General features: G+C 39.7%; 1 protein-coding gene across 7 annotated transcripts in view; it reads left to right on the top strand.

The window, feature by feature from the left end:
- Positions 1–24,425, top strand: part of Zfyve9 (zinc finger, FYVE domain containing 9) — a 143,804-nt gene that overhangs the window by 52,245 nt on the left and 67,134 nt on the right. For 3 of the 7 annotated variants that reach the window (NM_001384118.1, NM_001347163.1, XM_006502989.4), the window contains exons 2-4: positions 1,480–1,569; positions 5,113–5,218; positions 9,213–11,236. In NM_001384118.1, the coding sequence (NP_001371047.1) occupies positions 5,149–5,218; positions 9,213–11,236 (2,094 nt within the window). In that variant the 5' untranslated portion in view covers positions 1,480–1,569; positions 5,113–5,148. The remainder of the gene's footprint in view (positions 1–1,479; positions 1,570–5,112; positions 5,219–9,212; positions 11,237–24,425) is intronic. The other 4 variants (XM_006502988.4, XM_006502986.4, XM_030253438.1 and 1 more) reach the window with 2 other exon arrangements.

Raw genomic sequence — 24,425 nt, 5'->3', positions numbered from 1 at the left:
TGGGTTTTATTCCCAGAACGCTGTATGTCATATGTGATAGTGCATTTCTGTAATCCCAGGGGAGCAGAGGAAGGAAGATCAGGAGTTCAAAGTCATCCATGGCCCTTCAAGTTGGAATCTTTACTCTCTTCTATACCTGTTATCCTTAGGTTTGGTCTTCTCATTGTGTCCTGGATTTCCTGGATGTTTTGGGTTAGGAACTTTTTGTATTTTGCATTTTCTTTGACTGTTGTATCAATGTTTTCTATGTTATCTTCTGCATCTGAGATTCTCTTTTCTATCTCTTATATTCTGTTGGTGATGCTTACGTCTGTGACTCCTGATTTCTTTCCTAGGTTTTCTTTCTCCAGGATTGTCTCCCTTTGTGATTTCTTTATTGATTCTATTTCCATTTTTCAATCCTGGATGGTTTTGTTCAATTCCTTCACCTGATTGTGTTTTCCTGTAATTTTTTAAAGGGATTTTTGTGTTTCCTCTTTAAGGGCTTCTACCTGATTACCTGTGTTCTCCTGTTTTTCTTTAATGGAGTTATTTATTTCCTTCTTAAAGTCCTCTATCATTATCATCATGAGATGTGACTTTAAATCAGAGTCTTGCTTTTCTGGTGTGTTGGGGTATCCAGAGCTTGCTGTGGTGGGAGAACTGGGTTCTGATAATGCCAAGTAGCCTTGGTTTCTGTTGCTGATGTTCTTGCCCTTGCCTCTCACAATCTGGATATCTCTGGTGTTAGCTGGTCTTGCTGTCTTTGACTGTGTCTTATCCCTCCTGCAAGCCTATGTGTCAGTACTCCTGGGACACCATTTCTCTCCAGGATGAATTTGGGTATGGAGAGCTATGGCACAGGGTTAGCTCTGGGGAGCAGATGGAAACCTGAAGGGTCCTGTCCCTGGCTGTTCTTTTGTTCCTGTGTCCTTATAACTCTGGGCTGGTTGCTCCTGGCCCAGAAGTTTGAGCAGAAGTGGAGATATTACCTGTGCTCACAGCTGTGCCAGCTCCTGGGAGACCAGCTCCCTCCTGGAGGGTATGGAGCGCTATGGCACAGGGTCAGCTCCAGGTGCAGGAAAGATCCTGTCCCAGGCTGATCCTTGGTTCCTGTGTCCTGAGGTCTGCTGGCGGGTCCCTGGGTGCAGAAGTGGTGGTCTTTCTTACTTGTGCTGACAAGTGTGCCAGCACTCCTGGGAGACCAGCTCTCTCCTGGTGGTATTTGGATATGAAGTGCTGTGGCACAGGATCAGCTCTGGGCACAGATGAAAACCCATAGAGAAGTTTCTAATTCCTCCCTGACACTTAAGTTTTGCCTTCTTCAATAAATGTGTGTGTGGCTGCCTTCCACGCAGAGCAGGTCTTTGAATCTGAAGATGTAATTAATTTATTGTTTAGACTTGTTACTTTTATTTGTCTGGCTTTAGCAGGTTTATAAGATGAAAATTAGAGCTTATTGTTTTAGCAAATGTAATAAGCACCCTGGTTTTTCTGTAGGATCAAAGAAGACATTCTGGGTCAACAGTCCTGGCCAGCGGCACAGCAGGCATCATGAGCAAGCACAGAGAAGACTGCTTAAGGGGACAGGTACAGCAGCAATTGTTTTATTTTTCTATTACACTAAACGTGAGAGATGGATTACATCTGTGAGTACAGGTTGATGGACATACACTGCTTGCCTCATTACCAGCATCTAACAGTACAACTTTTCAAAATGACTTTAATTCAGAGCAAGACAGTAATTAATTAATTTGAGGCAAAATCTGGGTAGCCCGTGCTAGTCTGAAATTCACTATGTGGTTCAAGATCACTTCCAATTTGTGATCAATCCTCTTGCCTCTTTTTCCTAAACACTTGAAATGACAGGTTTAATCCAGGACAGTGTGTTGGATCCCATGGAGCAGACAATTGGAAGCCCCCTGACATGGGTGCTAGGAATTGAATTAGAGTCTTCTGTGAGAGCAGTATGCACTGTTAGCTCCTGTGCCATCTCACCAGCTCTGTTTTTTGTCTATTTGTTTTTGAAGTAACTATTAAATTATGGCCTGACACTTATTTCTCTACTAGTGCTGGCTTCTCCCTTTTATAATCAACTTACTGTTAACCTTAGCATGAAAAGGAACATGGATTTGAGCAATGGTGTTATAGTGGTACATCTAACTCTTTCTTAATCATATATCAATTAGTACTAGCCACAGTATTTTAAAAGTTTTAAGTTGACTCAGTCTTTTCCCCTGAGACCTCGGGCTTCTTTAGGTGAGAGGCATAATTTTATTTATCACTGTATCTAGTGGCTGGGACAATAATAGTGCCTAGTAGATGCCCAGTAATATATGATGCAAAAGTTTATACATGTTCACTGTGGCACAGAAGGAAGGTCCCAGGAAGAGGTCATAAAGGCAGCAGTCAAAGCAGTGCTCTCTATGGGACTCAAGGCTACAATTCTGCAGAATTTCTAAACGCTTCTCATCAGTAGAGACACTCCAGAGGTAAAAATTCCTTTCAAAAAATTCCAGGCCAGACAGTCATGGTGCCGTTAATCTCAGCACTTGGAAGACAGAGGCAGGCAGATCTCGGAGTTCAAGGCCATCCTAGTCTACACAGTGAATTCCAGGACACCCAGGGCTACACAGAGAAACTCTTATCTCAAAAAAAAAAAAAAAAAAAAGGCAAAGTAATTATATAATCATATTCCTCTACAAAACACACTTGTGAATTTAGTGAAGTCATAATTTGCATAAAATGGGCATTTTTTGATAAGAAGGCTAGCAAAAAATCCTGACATAAATCCTAACTTATGTAGGAAGAAGTCTACCTTTCCCTCAAGGCTTCAGGAAACCACAGGTGTTTGAAAATGAAACCAGGGTCTCAAGACTTAAGACCTCAAACAGTTCCTAGAGCCAGCAGGGATAGGCTCTGTTGGGAAGGCAGGGGATAGAAGGATTAGTAAATAATCAGACTAATAGACTGATACTTATTGTACATCTATTGTGTGTGAGGTAGTATAGTCAAGCTTTAACTATTAATCCTAACATAAAACCCTTATAATTTAGCCAGTAGTAAACAATGTCAAGTAGAAAAATTAATAGCAAACAATTTTAATAACAACTCATCACAAATGATAAATCACCGGGTACTACTTCTTTAGCGTAAGGAGGAGACAGCTCTATGGGTAAAGTGCTTGCTGTGTACAACTAGTATCTGAGTTCAGATACCCAAAACCCACAAAAAGCCAGGTGTGGTGGTAACCATATATAACCCCAGTGCTCGTACTGTAGAGGGAAGGTAGGACAAGAAAATCCTTGGATGCTCCCATGCCAGCTAGCTTTGTGTACACAGCAGAAAACAACAGAGACCCTGCCTTAGACAAGGTAGCAATCAAAGACTAGTGCCCAAGATTATCTCCGGTATGTATGTCATGACAATAGCACACCTGCACTCACACATACATGTGCATATACCCCCCCTCTTACACACACACACACACACACACACACACACAATGGAGAAATGATTGAGGAAGACACCCTGTATTGGCCTTTGGCCTCCACTTGAGCCTGCTGCATATACATGCACACTCACATGAAGTGGTATATACACATATACACAAACACATAGACACATACCAAAAGATAAGTTAGTTTAAAGAGATGGTCAAGGGTATTCTTCCTTTGGAACACCTCCCTGTCTTGGGAACATTTCCCCATTTTTCACTAGTAAATCTAAATTTGATCCACTTAGAAAAGGAATAATGAGTAAGCCTGATGTGGCTTAAAACAGCAATCCCAGCCCTCAGGAGTATGGACCAGCCTGGGCTCCAGTGTGGGATTTGATACTCTGAGAAACCCAAAACTTAAATAAAAAATAATAAATATTAAATAATGAATAATAAGTAGCATTTTAAAAACTCCTACTATGCTATTACTCTGCACTCTGTTAAATTCAACAATTTAGGATATCTTGTATATATGTTTTTTGGTCAACAGTATGGCAAGTTTAACAATTATATTTAAAAAGGAGAGATTTGGGCTGGTGAGATGGCTCAACAGGTAAGAGCACCCGACTGCTCTTCCGAAGGTCCAGAGTTCAAATCCCAGCAACCACATGGTGGCTCACAACCATCCGTAACAAGATCTGACTCCCTCTTCTGGTGTGTCTGAAGACAGCTACAGTGTACTTACATATAATAATAAATAAATCTTAAAAAAAAAAGGGGCTGGTGAGATGGCTCAGTGGGTAAGAGCGCCCGACTGCTCTTCCGAAGGTCCGAAGTTCAATCCCAGCAACCACATGGTGGCTCACAACCATCCGTAACGAGATCTTCTGGAGTGTCTGAAGACAGCTACAGTGTACTTACATATAATAAATAAATAAATCTTTAAAAAAAAAAAGAATCTAATTTAAAAAAAAATAAATAAATAAAATAAAATAAAAAGGAGAGATTTAAAAAAATTGTCAGTCATCCTTGAAATTAAAACTAATATCCTTTGCCTGTACATGAACTTTACCATTTTTTTTTAATTTAACAGAAGCTATGAACACTCCCCTTTCTTGGAGAAATGTAACTTTGTCCTAATGAAAATGATTTCTTCCCAGCATCTGTACTTTATCTTTTGAAGTATAAGCTATTAAATACATCTTACTTCTATGCTTATTATAGTTCTTCATTTGTACCTCAGTATTCGTAGAGAAGTGGCCCTAGTACCATTGTGGGCCCCATTGTGGGCCCCATTGTGGGCCCCAGAGTCCATGGAGTATTTATATATAACTTGTTCCATGCTGTCCTGCATTCTGTAAATCATTGCTAGACTACTAAGATAAAGTGCGAAAGAAGTAGCTGTTTAACTGTTTTGCTTAGGGAAAAGTGACTGGAAAGATGCATATTTGGAACATAAACAATTTTTTTCTGAATATTTTCTATCAATCATTGGTTTAATATATAAATAGAATTTACAGATACAGAGGCTGACTGTGTTTTGGTAATTGTTAGCTTATAAGTTTCTAGACCTGAAGGTCTTAATATTGTTTATCATTGTCCAAATAGATTTGTTGTTCTTCCTTGTATACCCATGATCTTTAAATTATATTTTAATAATTCAAATTGTCTCTCAATCTTTTTTAACTTTTTAGGACTAGCTAAGTCTCTTCAGCAGTGTTCCCTCACTGATGGAGAATTACTTCCAAGCAGAGGCTTACAACCTGGACAAGGTATTAGATGAATTTGAACAAAATGAAGGTGAGGATTTACATTGGAAATCTACTTGGGTTTATGATATGGAGACTGTGAGAACTAGAGTATGAAATTCTTTTTTAAAAAAAAATGAGGAGTTTGGAAAGATGGCTGAGCAGTTAAGAGCACTGGCTGCTCTTAGAGAGGACTCAGGTTCAATTCCCAGTACCCCTGTGGTGCCTCACATCTGTCTGTAACACCAATCCCAGTGAATCTGATGCCCTCCTCTGGCCTCCACAGGCACTGTATATGCAGATGATACGCAGAGATACATGCAGACAAAAACATCCATACATAAAATGAAATAAATCTCAAAAAAAAACTAGGTGTGATGATATAATGACAATAATATGTAATATATTTAAAGGGAGAAATAACATCTCTTAGCATTATATGCCAGGTACTTAAATATTTTAAACTTAATGTTTAAAACAATTTCATGAAGGTAATTTCTCATTTCTTGTTACTTTATTTTCTAATTAAAGGGAAAATATATGGCAAATGTCCAGGCCTACAATCCTAGTACTTGAGAGCCAGAGGCAAGAGAATCATCACAAATTCAAGACTAGCCTGATTCATATATAGTGAGTTACAGGTCAGCTAGGGCTACATAGATAAAATCTGTATTACCACCCCCACCACCCCCAAGTCCAGGTATGATGCAGCCTAATTCCAGTACTTGGTTAGTTGAAGGAGGCAGGAGATCAGGAGTTCAAAGCAAATCTTAGCTGGATAGTGAATGTGAGGCCAGAATAATCTACATGAACCTTGTCAACAGAATGAAACACACACACACACACACACACACACACACACACACACACACACCCCCTGTATCACAAATGAACTACACTAGGTAACTAACATGTCCAAGTAATAGGTAAAACTTAACCATTCGTATTTCAATAATATTAAACATTCTTCTAAGAAACACATTTCTTTTGGGATACTTATCCCCCATCCTTTTGGGGTATTTTTCAAGAATTCTGTCCTGGAACTTACTCTGTAGACCTGGCTGGCCTTGAACTCAGAAATCTGACTGTTTCTGCCTCTATAGAGTGCTGGAATTAAAAGCATACTCCACCACCATCACCACCTGACCTTTTTTCAAGACAGGGTCTCTTGTAGCCTGTGTTTGCCTTGAACTTGTCCTGTAGCTGAGGATTACCTTGAATTTCTGATCCTTTTATCTCTGCCTCTATGGTGCCTACTAATGGTGTGCCCCGTGAGGTCTGATTTTGTGTGGTGTTTGGGATCAAACCCAGGCCTCATGAATGCTACATAAGCATTCTATAAACTAAGTTATATCCCTATCTCTAAGCCTATTTAAACAATCGGAAGGTCTATGGCTTTGCTATCTACCTTTGTTACTTTATTTCATTGTTCTGTGGGCTGGTTATTTTCTTGACCCAAACTGATTTATTTGTTGTTCTCTTAAGTCTTATATTTGGTGTGTTTTTCCTGGTTTCCCTATTTGCAAATCCCTTACTTTGGATTAAATGCTTGCAACCTAGTCTTCCTCCTTTTAGTGAACTCAGGCTCGTTTACCCTATCATAGAATTTATTTTGAATAAAATAGATGAAATTATGTTTATTGATATACTAGAAATTGATTTAACAAATACTATTTCCCCAAATGTCCTTATGTAGGAATATAAATATGAGCTTAATTTATAACATTATTACAAGCAGAATTTCACATATTAAACTTTAAAAAAAAAAACCTTATGTGAAAAATCTAAATATATAGACATTATAATGGCTGTGGTGGTGGGTGCCTTTAATCTCAGTACTTGAGAGGCAGAGGCTGGTGGATCTCTGTGAGTTTGAGGGCAACCAGGTCTACATAGTGAGTTCTAGGACAACCAGGGCTATATAGAGGGACCCTGTCTCACACAAAACAAAACAAAACAAAACAAAACAAAACAAAACAAAACAAAACAGTACACTATAACTCATGATCAGCAATAATCAGTACACTGCCTTTTGTCTGCACCTCTGTTTCATTTTTAACACTTTGGAGGTATTGGTGTACACACCTGTGTGTGCCTCTGTGTGTGTGTGTGTGTGTGTGACAGAGAGAGAGAGAGACAGAGAGAGAGAGAGAGAGAGAGAGAGAGAGAGAGAGAGAGAGAGAGAGAGCACAAGTGAGCACTTATAGAAGCTTATGAACATAGATGTTCTTCTTGCCTGTATGGATGTAGAGGCCAAAGGTCAACATTTTATCACTTCCTCGGTGATCTCTACACTTTTTTTCCTCAAGTCACAATTTTAATAATCCCTGTAAGAAACACCCCTTCAGAGAAAGGAACAATGCACCATCTAGAAGGAAACTGCTGCCAGAATTTGCTCTTTCGAGCTAGATTGGCTTATCAGCAGTCCTTTGGAATCTGCTTATATGTACTGTCCACAGCACTGGGGTTACAGTTTTATGCCACCATGCTCCAGCTTGTGCCTCTCTAGTCTTTTATATAAGTGCTACAGCTAAATTTAGGTCTTCATGCTTACACAAAGGGGTACCTTTGTCCACTGAGCCATTTCCCCAGATGACGGCTGCTGCTGCTGCTGCTTCTTCCTCTTCTTCTTCTTCTTCCTCTTCCTCTTTCTCCTCCCCCTCTTCCTTTTCTTTTTCCTCCTCCTCTTCTTCTTCCTCTTCCTCCTTTTTCCTCCCTCTCTTCCTTTTTTCCTCCTTCTCTTCCTCGTCTTCCTCCTCTCCTTCCTCCTCTTTTTCTTCCTTCTCTTCCTTCTTCTCTTCCTTCTTCTCTTCCTCTTCCTCCTCTTCTTTCTCCTCCTTACTCTTCCTCCTCCTTCTTCATAGGGTCTTCTATATTGCCCAGGTTAGCTTCAAACTCAGAATATAGCCAAAGATGACCTTGAACTTCTGACCTTCCAGCTTCCTACTTCCTGCCTTCACCTCCCTAGGAATATAGGTATTTGCCAGCACACTCAGTTTCTGCAGCACAGGATGTCATACTGAGGGCTTAGTGAATGCTAGGCACTGTAATAACTGAGCAAATCTCTAGGCCCATTTTTTTTTTTTTAAAGTTTTTTCGCGGGGCGTGGTGGCACACGCCTTTAATCCCAGCACTGGGGAGGCAGAGACAGGCAGATTTCTGAGTTCAAGGCCAGCCTGGTCTACAGAGCGAGTTCCAGGACAGCCAGGACTACACAGAGAAACCCTGTCTCGAATTAAAAAAAAACAAAACAAAACAAAAAAAAAACCCAAAAAAAAAGTTTTTTCAGATAAACTTTATATTCACGAAAAGACCTAAATTTTATTACACAGAGTTAGTGGTTTGTTTGTTTTTGTTTTTGTCTGTTTTGAGACAATCTCACTTTGCTTCCAAGATGGCTTGAAATCATTGACTCAGTTGTTCTTTCACTTCAGGCTCCCAAGACTACAAGGTTTACTGTATAGATTTAGCAAATGGAGGTATCCATGTAACCCACACCCCAATCATGTAGACTAGAGAGCATTTAATCTCCATAGAAAAATTCTCACTCAGTTACTAGTCTCCACTACTGTTCATTGTCTGTGCCTTGTCTTATACACAGACAATCCAAAGTTCCTTTCCCATTCCTGGGTATATAGGTCAATTTAATTGTGTTATTATTTATCTCAATCTAATAACACAATTAAATTGACATAAAATTCATTTGTTGTTTGTTTTTTAAGACAGGATTTCTTTGTGTAGCTCTGGCTGTTCTGGAACTCACAGAGATCCCCCTGCCTTTGGCTCCTGAGTGCTGAGATTAAAGACATGCACAACCACTGCCCAACTTTGTTATTTGAAATGTTCTGAGGCATTACCATTTGTCGACAGATAATTATAGGGCATTGTCTTAAATGTATTTTTCTTATGTCTAGCTAAAGATTAGATACTGTCATATTCTGGGGACATTTTCTTCAAAGCACAGCTGGAAATATTTGTCAGGTAGCCCTAAGTAGCTTTTACTGTTACCAACAAACTTACTATAATTACTTTTTTTTTTCCTTCAGATGAAACAGTTTCTCCTACTTTATTGGATACAAAGTGGAATAAGATTTTAGATCCCTCTTCTCACCCATTGTCTTTTAACCCTGCATTAGCCAGTGTGAATGAACCTACAGTTTCTGAGACAGGACCACAGCTGAAAGTCTTCTCTCTGGCTGGCTCAGCTCCCCTTACAAAGGAGGACAAAGATCCCTGTGCTAACGGACAGGACTGTAGTCTAAATCCAGAGACTGACACCATGTGGATTGATGAAAATGCTGTGACAGAAGACCAACTAATTAAGAGAAACTATAATCAGGATGATCAATTTAGTGCCGTTGAAGTGGGAGAGGAGAAATGTGGAAGCCTCACTTGTCTGCCAGACGAGAAGAATGTTCTGGTTGTAGCTGTCATGCATAACTGCGATAAAAGGACATTGCAAAGCGATTTGCAGGATTGTAATAATTACAATAGTCAATCCCTCATGAATTCTTTTAGTTGTTCACTGGATAATGAGACTAGACAAACTGATCAATTTAGTTTTAGTATGAATGGGTCCACGGAAAAAGGTATAAACTCGGAGAAACAAATGGATGCTTTGAATAAACCAAAACCAGAGAGGGATTCTGTGAATCATCTCTGTGCGGCTTCATCTAACAGTGCAACCAGTATCTCTTCCCCTTCACAATTGAAGGACGGTGAGAATGTGGGTAGAGACCCATCTACATCTACAGTTACAAGCTTAGCAGTTAATTCATCCCAGGGAATGGATGGAGGGCCTGCCATTAAACAGCAAGGAAATTATATGCCAGATGAGGATCTTTCTGGCATGAACAGCTCTTCCAGGACAGACCTAGGGATCTCCAACTCCTTTTCCCACTCAAGTGGAGAGCTCTTAATAAAAACAGAGCCAGCTGAGGAGAGGACAGCTGAAGACTCCCTCCCATCTGATTTATCTTTGAATCTCAAGCCGGATACTCCTGCTTTATCTGGAAGGGACAATTGCGAACAGTCTTCAGACTGCCTTGGGTCTAGTGAAACTAGAGCTGATGAAGATGAAGGTAATGACTCTCAGATGACTAATTGGAAATTAACGAAGCTAAATGAGATGAGTGATAGCCAAGTGAATGAAGAAAATCAAATGGCTTTACAGAGTAATCAACCTGAGGACACTAATAGTGGAGGCGAGTGTGTTGGAATGGCAGATTCTGATCTAGATTTCAAAGGAACTTGCATGAATGAGAGTGAAGGATATGATTTCTCCACTGTTAATGATGCACCAGCAGCAAATTCTCTATCTAATAGTTGTGATTCCTATGGAATGCAGAGCCCAATTGTATCTTTTGTTCCAAAGACATTACCCTCCAAAGAAGATTCAGTAACAGAAGAAAAAGAAATAGAAGAGAGCAAGTCAGAATGCTATTCAAATATTTATGAACAGAGAGGAAACGAGAATGCAGAAGGGAGTGGACTGCTTTTAAACAGCACTGGGAATGTAATGAAGAAAAATTATTTACATAATTTCTGTAGTCAAATCCCATCAGTACTTGGGCAATCTTCCCCCAAGATAGCAAACCTGCAATCTATTAGTGTTCCTTTTGGTGGTGCAAGACCCAAGCAACCTTCTAATCTTAAACTTCAGATTCCAAAGCCATTATCAGACCATTTACAAAATGACCTTCCTGCAAACAATGGAAATAATAGTAAAAACAAAAATGATGTTCTTGGGAAAGCAAAGCTAGGGGAGAACTCAGCAGTCAACGCATGCAGTGCGACTCTGGGAAACATCTCTGTAACTGATACAAATGGGGAACATTTAGAAACTTATGAGGCTGAGATCTCCAGTAGACCATGCCTTGCACTAGCTCCAGATAGTCCAGATAATGATCTCCGAGCTAGTCAGTTTGGAATTTCTGCAAGAAAGCCATTTACCACCCTAGGTGAGGTGGCACCAGTATGGGTACCAGATTCCCAGGCTCCAAACTGCATGAAGTGTGAAGCTCGGTTTACATTCACCAAAAGGAGGCATCACTGCAGAGCGTGTGGGAAGGTAAGTTGCATTTATCAGTTCAGGAACTTGGCATATTTTGTAATGCTGAACAAAAATTAAAGCATGATTAGGTGAATACTTCTAGTTTGAGATGACATTATAAATAACCTTTGAAAGCCCAGTTTTAGTGAGTGTCTGTATAAAATAAGAGCTTACTAATTGTTTGTGGGTGTCTTTTTTTTTTTTTTATTGCTGTTAGAAAGTATGCTATCTCAGTTTTTTGTGAAGAAAAGAGAATTGAGAATTAAGGAAGTACTTACTTTGTGATTTTTACATTAGTAGATACTTGTGGATACATAATCAATGGCATGGTTTGAATAAGGACATTGTTCTTCCAACTTAGGACACACTTGTGGTTTACTTCTTCTTGTTATTACTGAGTGTGGCTGTGTAGCCCTGGCTGATCTGGAACCTCTTTGTAGAGACCAAACTATCCTCAGACTTGAATCAGTTCTCCCACTTCTGATTCCTGCATGTAAGGAATTACAGACGGTCCAATCCCTGTGGTCAGTGGTTGGTTTTATTATATTTTATACTTAAAAATTAACTTACAGCAGGGCATGGTGGCGCATGCCTTTAATCCCAGCACTCGGGAGGCAGAGGCAGGCGGATTTCTGAGTTCAAGGCCAGCCTGATCTACAAAGTGAGTTCCAGGACAGCCAGGGCTATACAGAGAAACCCTGTTTCGAAAAACCAAAAAAAAAAAAAAAACCAAAAACAAACAAACAAAAATAATAATAATAATAACTTTCAGTGAGAATTTATCCTGCACTCCTTTTTTTTTTTTTTTAAGATATGGTTATTTGTAATGAATGTTCTTCCTGCATGTATTGCACCTTGTTTTGCTTGGTGCCCACAGAGGTCAGAGGGAGGCCTTCTACCCCGTGTAACTAGAGTTATAGATGATTATGGGCCACTATGTAGGTACTGAGAATTGAACCCCATGTCCTCTGCAAGATCAGTGAATGCTCTTAACTGCTGAGCCATCTCACAACCCTGATCTTGTACTTGTTTTTACATAGTTTTTCATGTACCAAATGTTCTGAGAGTTTTTATAAATACATACACATATTTTCTTCTATATGATTTTAATGTAGATATTTAAAGGCTATATAGATCTTTATTCTTATTAAGGATATAAGAATAATTTAATATTCCTTAACTCCAAATTCCGTTAGTAACACAATTTGTTTTTTTTGAATACTTATTTGTATGTGTTTGTGTGTGTGTGCGTGCGTGCATGCATGCGTGTGTGCACATATGTATATATACACCACATGTGTATGCATGCCTATGGGCCGTGGAGGCTAGAAGAGGATATTCGATTTCCTAGAACTGGAGTTACAAGTGTTTGTGAGCTGCCTGCTGCGTGCTGGGACCTGAACATGTGTCCTGGAAGAGCAGCAGAGACTTAGGGATAAGCACTGCTCTCCTAGTTCCCTCAATTGGTTTTCTAATAAGAATTGTAAATATGGAGAAAATAGTTTTTTAAAGAATGTGAAAATTTATGTGAGATTTAGATTAAAATCTTAGCTTTGTTTCTATTAATTATGTAATTTACCAAGCCTTCATTTTATAATATGTAACAAACAAAGCTAGTTTAAATACAAAAGTAGTATCAATAGTTTTTACTGGACTATTGTGAAGATCATGAGGTTACAGAAATAATAGTAAGTCTCAATAATTTATCTCTACCTCCTGTCTCATCTGATTTATCTGGTCATATGCTTTTAACATCAAGAAAAAGAATATCTAAACCTCGGCTATTTAAACACAGATACAACATTGATTTCACATAAGAAGCTATAAGACACAGGTTTGTTTGCTGCAAAGTCAGGAGGAATATGGAAGATCTTTTGATCATCTTATGGTCTTGCATTAGTAGTTGAACTCCATCAAGTTCACCTGGGAAACTTCCTAACGGAAAAGAAACTAAACTCCTTACTAGTTTCTTACTGCGGTGAAAAGAATCCTAGCATCTTCCATCAATTCATTGACCAGTTCTGGGCAATGGGCCTTATGTCAGTTACTGGATTAAACCCAGATTAGCTTAATCATTACTTATTTCCTAGTCTTAGCATAGTGTAGCCTGATCAAAAATTTGTTAACAGAAAAAGAAGGAGAACAGATCATGTGTGAGCAGTTAGGAAAAATTACTTGGGGGTGGGGAGATGACACAGTAAGTACAATGCCTGCTGTGCAAGCCGCCATGACCTAAATGTGGACTCCAGTACTCATGAGGAAGAAAAGAAGGAAGGAAAAGAAAGAAGCCTAATGTCAGTGTTGAGAAGATAGAAATAGAATAATTCCTGAGGCTTGTTGCCATCCAGTCAGTGAGCTGCAGGTTCAGTGAGAGACCCTCTCTCAGAAGAATAAGGTGAATGACTGGGGAAGACATTTGACACCATCCCTTGCTTCTGTACAGACTCATACTCACATAAACATCCACGTGCACACATAACATATGCACACATATATACCCACATGCATAAATACATGCCTACATGCTTACATATACACCCACATGCACACATACACACCCACTTTCACACATGCAGGTGAATACACACGTAAGGAAGGATTACTAGAAGGTAACTAAATCAGTGACAGGGTGAAGTGGGAAGCAAAAAGAAGTTCAAGTTGAGAGTGATAAAGGAAGACAACAGAAGCCTTCCATTGACCTCTGTGACCATACTTGCATACTCACTTGAGTACACCACCACACACACACTATATCACTTATGGAATTAAAAAGTATGTAAGAAAAAACATTACATGGGAGAAGTAAGAGTAGTAAAAGTAAAGTAAATTTATCAGATGAATAAATAGGTCAAGATTAAAAATACATCTGAATATAGAAAGAGTTAATAGGAAATAATGAGAAGCTATTTAGCACAATATGAGACTTATATCAGCCCTTTCTAAGTAGATAATCATTATAGTCTTCATCTTAGGTAGAATATGAAATAATTATGCTAGTGTATTAGTCTTCATCATGGTGACCAAGTATTTGAGAGAAATTTTTTATTATTTCAGAGGACTTAGACATGGTTGGCTGGCTCCATTACTTTGAGCCTGAGGCAAGGCAGGACTGTGTGGAGAAGGAGGCTGTATCGTGGCCGATAGGAAGCAGAACATGAAGACCCAAAGCATCAGGTCTAGTGTTCAAAGGCTTTGATGTGCTTCCTCCAGCTAGGCCCTATCTCTTAAAGTTTCTACTACCTCTCAAATTTGTGGTACCATCTGGGGACAGACATTTAGTGTATGAGCTTAGATGGGACATTTAAACCGTATCAGCTATGCTTTAGCAAAGTAATGAACTATAACTATATTTGTGTAGATTTACTTTGCTTCTGTTGGATTACAGAGTAGTAAAAGAATGTCTTAGTTACTTTTCTGTTGCTGTGCTAAAACACAATGACCAAGGCAACTTGCAGAAGAAAAGGTCTGTTTGACTTATGGTTCCAGGGGGCTAAGAGTCCGTGAGGGCAGAATGGAGGCAGCAGGAGACAGGTGGCTGGAGCAGCACATCTCAGACTGCAGGCAGGAAGCAGAGGATGCAAGCTCAAGTGGCCTAAGTTTTTAAGTTCTCAGAACTATCCCCAGTGACATACTTCCTGCAGCAAGTTCACAACTCCTAAACCTCCCCAAACAGGGCCACCAACTGAGGACCAAACATCCAGATGCCCAAGACAATTGGGGAAATGTATTATTCATACACCGTAGTGTAGATACCAAGTGTCCTAGGGTTTTTATTGCTGTGATGAAACACCATGACCATAAGCAACTTGGGGAAGAAAGGATTTCTTTCACACGTCCACAGTCCATCATCCAGGAAATTCAGGACAGAAACTCAAACGAGCAGGAACCTGGAGGCAGGAATTAACATAGAGGGCATGGAAGAATGCTGCTTACTGGCTTCCTCCTTATGGCTTGCTCTTCCTGCTTCCTTATAGTACCTAGGACTACCAGCCCAGGGGTAGACCACCCATGGAGAGCTGGACTTTCCTACATATATCATCAATCAAGTATAAATCAAACTAAATGAATTTTTAATTTATTATTGGTATCTTGACTGAATAGAACAAAGAGCCACAGTAGGACTATGTGTATAGATACTTTGTATCCTGTAGCACTAGGATGCATAGAAAAAGATCTGGATTTCCTGCTTCCCTTTCTGTATAGACTGTCAAGTCGAACAGAGCTTGTGTGAACCTCTGTGCCTGGGGACTTGGGTTTGGGGCTTGTTAGATTGCTCAGCAGGTGAAGGTGTTTGCTGCCAAACCTGATAACCTGAGTTTGATCTCCAGAACTCACATGGTGGAGAGGATGTACACCTACAAGTTGTCTGTTGACTACCACACTTGCACTGTCATGAACATGCCCTCTCCCTCAATAAAGTAAAAATTTGTCTGTCTGTCTGTCTGTCTATCTATCTATCTATCTATCTATCTATCTATCTATCTATCTATGGAAAGGGAACAAAGATTTGTGCTGTATGCTGACCACAGAGTTTGCAGATGAGCTGAGATCACTCAGTGGGAAGAATAGCCATTAAATACTTGACCTTAGTGTATTTTCTGGAAGCCATCCTGTTAACAGAAATGCTGTTAACTGTGTCAGTTAAGAGGGCTACAGTTTAGGTTTTATTTTGCAATAAGCTTCCATTTCTGGTTAATTTGTCATACAAACTTCTTCATCAGGGTTTGTATAAGACATTCATAATCCCCAATCACTTATATTAAAAAATAGCTTGGTGACACATACAATATCAAAGTGGCATATTGAAACATGTTCTAGATTAATTTTTAATATGATTCTAGACAGGTTTCCTTCTCAGATATTTGAATTTATAGATACTTGAAAGATTGAATGTTTATAAATATGGTTATAAATTATCATAACTTCTGTATATGTCTGAAATGGCACACAGCAAGTTTTTTACTTTATGCATTTATTCTTCCTAAATATTTTATTTATGAATTTATACAAAATATTTTACATCAATGTGGGGGTTTTTTTGTTTGTTTGCTTGTTTGTTTGTTTGTTTTGAGACAGGGTTTCTCTGTATAGCCCTGGCTGTTCTGGAACTCACTTTGTAGACCAGGCTGGCCTCGAACTCAGAAATCCGCCTGCCTCTGCCTCCCAAGTGCTGGGATTAAAGGCGTGCGCCACCACCGCTTGGCACATCAATGTGTTTTAAATCTCATCTTACTACTTCTGTTCATCCTGGTTAATCTGAAAGTTGTGTAATTTATGACTGTACTGTTAACAACTACAAGTAAAAAGTCATGTTGATTATTCATTATCACCAAAATATTTTTCCTCATTCATTCATTCATTTTTGTTATTTTGAGTCAGGGTCTCTTGGTAGCTCTGGCTGTCTGGAAACTCACTATGGAGACCAGGCTGACCTTGAATCACATAGATCCACTTGCCTTCGCCTCCCAAGGACAGAGATTAAAGGAGAGCTCCACTGTGTCCATCAGGAGAAGGCACTGTAGAAGTTTCAGTCGTCCTTTCCTGTTGCTTTCAATGGTTAAAACCCGGCCACCAGACTCTCCTGGAAGAACTCTTCAAAATTGTCATCATTCATGATTGCCATCTAAAGGATGGGTGCAGTCAAAGGTGGACTTCAAAACCTCTTTCTTCCTCTCTTTCTTTGTTTTTTCCCTCCCTCCCTCCCTCCCTCCCTCCCTCCCTCCCTCCCTCCCTCTTTTCCTTCCTTGCTTCTGTCCTTCTTTCCTTCCAACATGTTTTCTCTTTGTAGCCCTAGCTGTTTTGGAACTCTCTGTGTAGACCAGGCTGGCTTCAAACTCAGAGATCCACTTGACTCTGCCTTCTGAGTACTGGGATTAAAGGCTTGTGCCACTACCACCTGACTGCCACAAGCTTTTTCACAGATGCCGTGGTAGCAGAAAGACTGATTATATGTATTAAGGTATAGTGGTATGGAAGAAGGGCCTTTGGGGCATTTATGTACATATCTCTTCAAGGAAGTAGTTATCACTCCCATTTTTTTTCTTTTTTCTTTTTTTTTCTTTTTCTTTTCTTTTTTTTTTTTTTTTTTTTTTTTTTTTTTTTGGTTTTTTGAGACAGGGTTTCTCTGTATAGCCCTGGCTGTCCTCAAACTCACTTTGTAGACCAGGCTAGCCTCGAACTCAGACATCCACCTGCCTCTGCCTCCCAAGTGCTGGGATTAAAGGCGTGCACCATCACTGCCTGGCCCCCATTTTCTTAACATATCTTTGGTTATATTCATTTTGCTCTTTGGCTTTGGTCTGGTGTTCTTGAAGTTATAAAACAGGATTTTCTTCATATTGCAAATTTCTTGTTCTTCTTGGGAAAGGGAAGCAACTGCTGTTTATATCAAAAATATATTACTAGTCAGCGATCAAACCATTTGTATGAGGGTATAGGGGTTACTGACCATCAACCATTCTATTTATGTCAAAGACATATATTTGTAGTCATATATCTCAAAGAGGTCTCTCCAACATAGGAGAAAAGATGTTTCTTGGAATGGAGCCTGCCATTTGTACCAGAGGAAGCTGACACACTCGTATGTTCTAAGTGGTGCCTGGGAAGTGGCTGCCTGCCAATGGCCCCCTTCCTTACCTTTTTAACTGGCTAGCTTTCCATCACTGATTCCTGAAACTTAGATCCCTTGGGCCATGTCCTTCTACCCGCTTCCCTCCAAGTGCCTCCACCCAAGAACTTCCTACACATGGAATCTTTTCTCCCACAATTACCCAAGTTTAGTTCTTTTCTACACCATAGTGTGTCTTGAAAATGGTATGTGTGCTACCCTATCTTCATACATCCTGTCATGACAGCCTTGAAAGGAGTCAGTGGGTTTAGCCCCATTTCTATATTCAAGAAGTCCAGAGACAGATTTTACAAGGTAACAAATTTAGCAGCTCAAAAATTTTCCTAAACTGGAGGTTTCCCTTCTTTCTCCTTCCTCATTGTTAATTCATAAAACATTGAGCATCTTCCAGATTCCATTAAGAATGCATAGTTGCTTATAGTGCAAATTGAACTGAGGCCGCAACGACGATGATGATGACGACGATGATGATGATGATAGCTAGCATGATTGGGAAAGAAGCCAGGCCACGGATGAGGACTGAAATGAAAAGTGGCTCAACAGCTGTGTCTAAAAGGCTAGGTCCAAATGTCACAATTAAGGTCATTATGGTCCTGGGAGTCATTCTGTCTTTTCCAACGGTAGAAATGGGGTTAGCTGTGGATCCCAGAAAACAATGAATGTTTAACTTCATGAAATTGTTAATGTTTTATCTAGTCATGTGAATGATAAGTTTTTGAAAAGAATACATAAACAATGGAAAAAGCTTGTGGCGTCGAGGTGGTGGTGGCACATGCCTTAAATCCAGCACTTAGGAGGCAGAAGCAGCTGGATCCTGCCTGGCCCTTTATGTGGTTGTTGAGGCTTGTGGCTCAGGTCCTTATATTTGTGTGACATATACTTTACCAGCTGAAACTCACATACACTTGATGTTTAAAAACAAAAGAAAAAAAAAAAAACAGCCCAGGCAGTAGAGGCACACACCTGTCATCCCAGCACTCAGGAGGCAGAGGCAGGAAGATCTCTGAGCTTAAAGCCATCTTAGCCCACAGAGTGAGTTCCAGACCAACCAGGGATACACAGAGAAACCACCAAAAAAACAAATCAAACCAACCTAACAAACAAACAAACAAACAAAGATATGTATATCTTGCCCACCTCCACATGTTCCTAAGCCATCTTGATCATTTAAAGAATATTAATAAACTTTTTTCAGAGCAAATAAATTGAACACAAAGTACATTTTGCAAATTCTACCTTTCTATAGTTTAACCCATTATTAACAACTTTCATTAATGTGGTACATTTCAATGTCAAGACATTATTTTTTGAACGAAATATGTAGGGCTACAGTTTGTATTACCATTTACTTTGTAGCAGGCTTTAATAAATATGTATTTATTTTATCACAGTGTCACCCAGCACAATTAGGGTATCCTAAAAGTCCCCTGTACTCTTGCTCATTCATCTGCCTGACCTCCTTGTTTCTGCCACTGATCTTATTACTGCTTTTGTAAGTTACTTTCTGTAGACTGTATCTTGCAGTTGAAATCCCACAGTATGTTAGTTCAGACTGGCTTCTTTAATGTAGAAGTATGCATTGGCAGGCTGGACATAGTTCAGCTTTAGGTAAAGCACTTGCCTCACTGCTGCAAGACCCTGATTCAAATGCATTCAGGCTTTATCATGTCTTTTCATGGCATAATAGCAAATTTCTTTTTGTTGCTGAATAACATTGTATTATATAGGTATACTACAGTTTGTCCATTAAAGTTTTCAGTTAAAGAATTGCCTCATTTGGGGGCAGTTATAGTTAGATTTTGGTTTTGTTGTTACTGTTTCGTTTCTTTGTTGTTGGTTTGGTTTTTGCTGTTCTGGGGATGGAATCTGGGCTTTTGGCAAGCCTGTGTCACACTGAGCTATAGAACTAGCCTTCTGCAATTATAAATTAACTCAGGTCCTCTGAAAGAGCAGCCAATACTCTCAACCACTGGTTCATCATTCCAGCTCCTTGGAATACATTTTTAAATGAATATGGTTATATTTTACATCATTTTAATTCACACTTCTCACTTTTTGCTGATGATTTTTATTTGCTATTCTATTGTATAGTCATACTGTGGAAATTATGTTTAAAAGACATTAGAGCAATTTTAAATGCTCAAAAAGAATGAAAAGCAACAAAGACAACATGCAATATCAGCAACACATTTTTCCCAAGAATTGCTTATGTCCAGTGCAGTGGTGGTTCAAGAAGTTTTGCAAGATGAGAGCCTTGAAGATAAGTAGTTCAGTGTCTGTCCATTGGAAGTTGGGAACAGTCATTTGATAGCAATCATTTAAGCTGATTATCTCAAAACTGCACAAGAAGTTGCCAGGTAACTTAATGTAGATAGTTCGGTGGTCATTGGACCACTCAGCTGGTTTGGCATTTCAAACAAACTGGAAAGGTTGAAGGAGGTTGGTAAGTGGATGCCACATGAACTGACCAAAATTAAGAAAACCAAAAGCTGTTTTGAGCTGTCACCATCTCTTATTCTATGCAACAAGAAACCATTTCTTGATCAGATTGTAAGATGTGACAGAAAGTGGACCAAAGAGTAGCCTTATAACACATTCTCACTCACACTCAAAATAGGCCATGACCACTGTTTTTTGGCCTGCTGTGGACCTGAACTACTGCAACTTTCTTCCTCCCTGCAAAACCGTTCCATCTGAGGACTCTGCCAAGCCAGTCAGTGAGATGCACTGAACATTGTAATGCTGCAGCTGTTTCAAGGCCACCAGCGGAGCTCAGTTCTTCTTAGCAGAGCTCAACGCTTCCTGTGAATTTTTTCCTCTTCTCACATATTTACGTGGAGACTCGCCAGCTCTCTTATTCAAGCATCTCACAACTTTTTACACAGAAAGCACTTTCATAATCAGCAGGATGCAGAAACTACTTTCCAAGAAGAACTTGTGGAAATCCAGAAGCATGGATTTTTATACAACAGTAATAAATGTACTTTTTGAACAAATATGTTGACTGTAATAGTTCCTAGGTTGGCTAATAAAGATGTGTTGGAGCTTAGGATTTAAAATTCACAGTCCAAAACCACAATTCTTTAGCACTGACCCAAATACTTTGATGTTGTCTTCATCTGTTTTTCTGATTATGATTTTCCATACATATTTATTGCTTATTTTTGTCCTCGGAATCTGTTCCAAGCTCTTTGGTACAGATCTTTCTGATTCAGACCTAGCACATAAGAGATGCTTAGTTGGTATTTGTTAAACTAAAATGTAAATAAACAGTTTTGTACTGCAACAGTACTTTTTTTTTTTTTTCCATTTTTTATTAGGTATTTCGCTCATTTACATTTGCAATGCTATACCAAAAGTCCCCCATAGCCACCCACCCCCTCTCCCCTACCCACCCACTCCCCTTTTATGGCCCTGGCGTTCCCCTGTACTGGGGCATATAAAATTTGCGTGTCCAATGGGCCTCTCTTTCCAGTGATGGCCGACTAGGCCATCTTTTGATGCATATGCAGCTAGAGTCAAGAGCTCCGGGGTACTGGTTAGTTCATAATGTTGTTCCACCTATAGGGTTGCAGATCCCTTTAGCTTCTTTGGTACTTTCTCTAGCTCCTTCATTGGGGGCCATGTGATCCATCCAATAGCCGACTGTGAGCATCCACTTCTATGTTTGCTAGGCCCAGGCATACTCTGACAAGAGACAGCTATATCAGGGTCCTTTCAGCATAATCTTGCTAGTGTATGCAATGGTGTCTGATTATGGGATGGATCCCCGGATATGCTAGTGTCTACATGGTCCATCCTTTTATCTCAGCTCCAAACTTTGTCTCTGTAACTCCTTCCAAGGGTGTTTTGTTCCCACTTCTAAGGAGGGGCATAGTGTTCACACTTCAGTCTTCATTTTTCTTGAGTTTTATGTGCTTAGGAAGTTGTATCTTATATCTTGGGTATCTTAGGGTTTGGGCTAATATCCACTTATCAGTGAGTACATATTGTGTGAGTTCCTTTGTGAATGTGTTACCTCACTCAGGATGATGCCCTCCAGGTCCATCCATTTGGCTAGGAATTTCATAAATTCATTCTTTTTTTTTTTTTTTTTTTTTTTTTTTTTTTTATTAGGGATTTAGCTCATTTACATTTCCAATGCTATACCAAAAGTCCCCCTTACCCACCCACCCCCACTCCCCTACCCTCCCACTCCCCCCCTTTGGCCCTGGCGTTCCCCTGTACCGGGGCACACAAAGTCTGCGTGTCTAATGGGCCTCTCTTTCCAGTGATGGCCGACTAGGCCATCTTTTGATACATATGCAGCTAGAGTCAAGAGCTCAGGGGTACTGGTTAGTTCATAATGTTGTTCCACCTATAGGGTTGAAGATCCCTTTAGCTCCTTGGGTACTTTCTCTAGCTCCTCCATTGGGAGCCCTGTGATCCATCCATTAGCTGACTGTGAGCATCCACTTCTGTGTTTGCTAGGCCCCGGCATAGTCTCACAAGAGACAGCTACATCTGGGTCCTTTCAGTAAAATCTTGCTATTGTATGCAATGGTGTCAGCATTTGGAAGCTGATTATGGGGTGGATCCCTGGATATGGCAGTCTCTACATGGTCCATCCTTTCATCTCAGCTCCATACTTTGTTTCTGTAACTCCTTCCATGGGTGTTTTGTTCCCACTTCTAAGGAGGGGCATAGTGTCCACACTTCAGTCTTCATTTTTCTTGAGTTTCATGTGTTTAGGAAATTGTATCTTATATCGTGGGTATCCTAGGTTTTGGGCTAGTATCCACTTATCAGTGAGTACATATTGTGTGAGTTCCTTTGTGATTGTGTTACCTCACTCAGGATGATGCTCTCCAGGTCCATCCATTTGGCTAGGAATTTCATAAATTCATTCTTTTTAATAGCTGAGTAGTACTCCATTGTGTAGATGTACCACATTTTCTGTATCCATTCCTCTGTTGAGGGGCATCTGGGTTCTTTCCAGTTTCTGGCTATTATAAATAAGGCTGCTATGAACATAGTGGAGCATGTGTCCTTCTTACCAGTTGGGGCTTCTTCTGGATATATGCCCAGGAGAGGTATTGCTGGATCCTCCGGTAGTACTATGTCCAATTTTCTGAGGAACCGCCAGACTGATTTCCAGAGTGGTTGTACAAGCCTGCAATCCCACCAACAATGGAGGAGTGTTCCTCTTTCTCCACATCCTCGCCAGCATCTGCTGTCACCTGAATTTTTGATCTTAGCCATTCTCACTGGTGTGAGGTGGAATCTCAGGGTTGTTTTGATTTGCATTTCCCTGATGATTAAGGATGTTGAGCATTTTTTCAGGTGCTTCTCTGCCATTCGGTATTCCTCAGGTGAGAATTCTTTGTTCAGTTCTGAGCCCCATTTTTTAATGGGGTTATTTGATTTTCTGAAGTCCACCTTCTTGAGTTCTTTATATATGTTGGATATTAGTCCCCTATCTGATTTAGGATAGGTAAAGATCCTTTCCCAATCTGTTGGTGGTCTTTTTGTCTTATTGACGGTGTCTTTTGCCTTGCAGAAACTTTGGAGTTTCATTAGGTCCCATTTGTCAATTCTCGATCTTACAGAGCAAGCCATTGCTGTTCTGTTCAGGAATTTTTCCCCTGTACCCATATCTTCAAGGCTTTTCCCCACTTTCTCCTCTATAAGTTTCAGTGTCTCTGGTTTTATGTGAAGTTCCTTGATCCACTTAGATTTGACCTTAGTACAAGGAGATAAGTATGGATCGATTCGCATTCTTCTACATGATAACAACCAGTTGTGCCAGCACCAATTGTTGAAAATGCTGTCTTTCTTCCACTGGATGGTTTTAGCTCCCTTGTCGAAGATCAAGTGACCATAGGTGTGTGGGTTCATTTCTGGATCTTCAATTCTATTCCATTGGTCTACTTGTCTGTCTCTATACCAGTACCATGCAGTTTTTATCACAATTGCCCTGTAGTAAAGCTTTAGGTCAGGCATGGTGATTCCACCAGAGGTTCTTTTATCCTTGAGAAGAGTTTTTGCTATCCTAGGTTTTTTGTTATTCCAGATGAATTTGCAAATTGCTCCTTTTAATTCGTTGAAGAATTGAGTTGGAATTTTGATGGGGATTGCATTGAATCTGTAGATTGCTTTTGGCAAGATAGCCATTTTTACAATGTTGATCCTGCCAATCCATGAGCATGGGAGATCTTTCCATCTTCTGAGATCTTCTTTAATTTCTTTCTTCAGAGACTTGAAGTTTTTATCATACAGATCTTTTACTTCCTTAGTTAGAGTCACGCCGAGATATTTTATATTATTTGTGACTATTGAGAAGGGTGTTGTTTCCCTAATTTCTTTCTCAGCCTGTTTATTCTTTGTGTAGAGAAAGGCCATTGACTTGTTTGAGTTAATTTTATATCCAGCTACTTCACCAAAGCTGTTTATCAGGTTTAGGAGTTCTCTGGTGGAATTTTTAGGGTCACTTATATATACTATCATATCATCTGCAAAAAGTGATATTTTGACTTCCTCTTTTCCAATTTGTATCCCCTTGCTCTCCTTTTGTTGTCGAATTGCTCTGGCTAATACTTC

Source organism: Mus musculus, chromosome 4, assembly GCF_000001635.26.
Source record: "Mus musculus strain C57BL/6J chromosome 4, GRCm38.p6 C57BL/6J".
Taxonomy (NCBI): Eukaryota; Metazoa; Chordata; class Mammalia; order Rodentia; family Muridae; genus Mus; species Mus musculus.
Note: the sequence above shows the minus strand (reverse complement) of the source record. Positions and strands in the feature narration are given on the sequence as shown.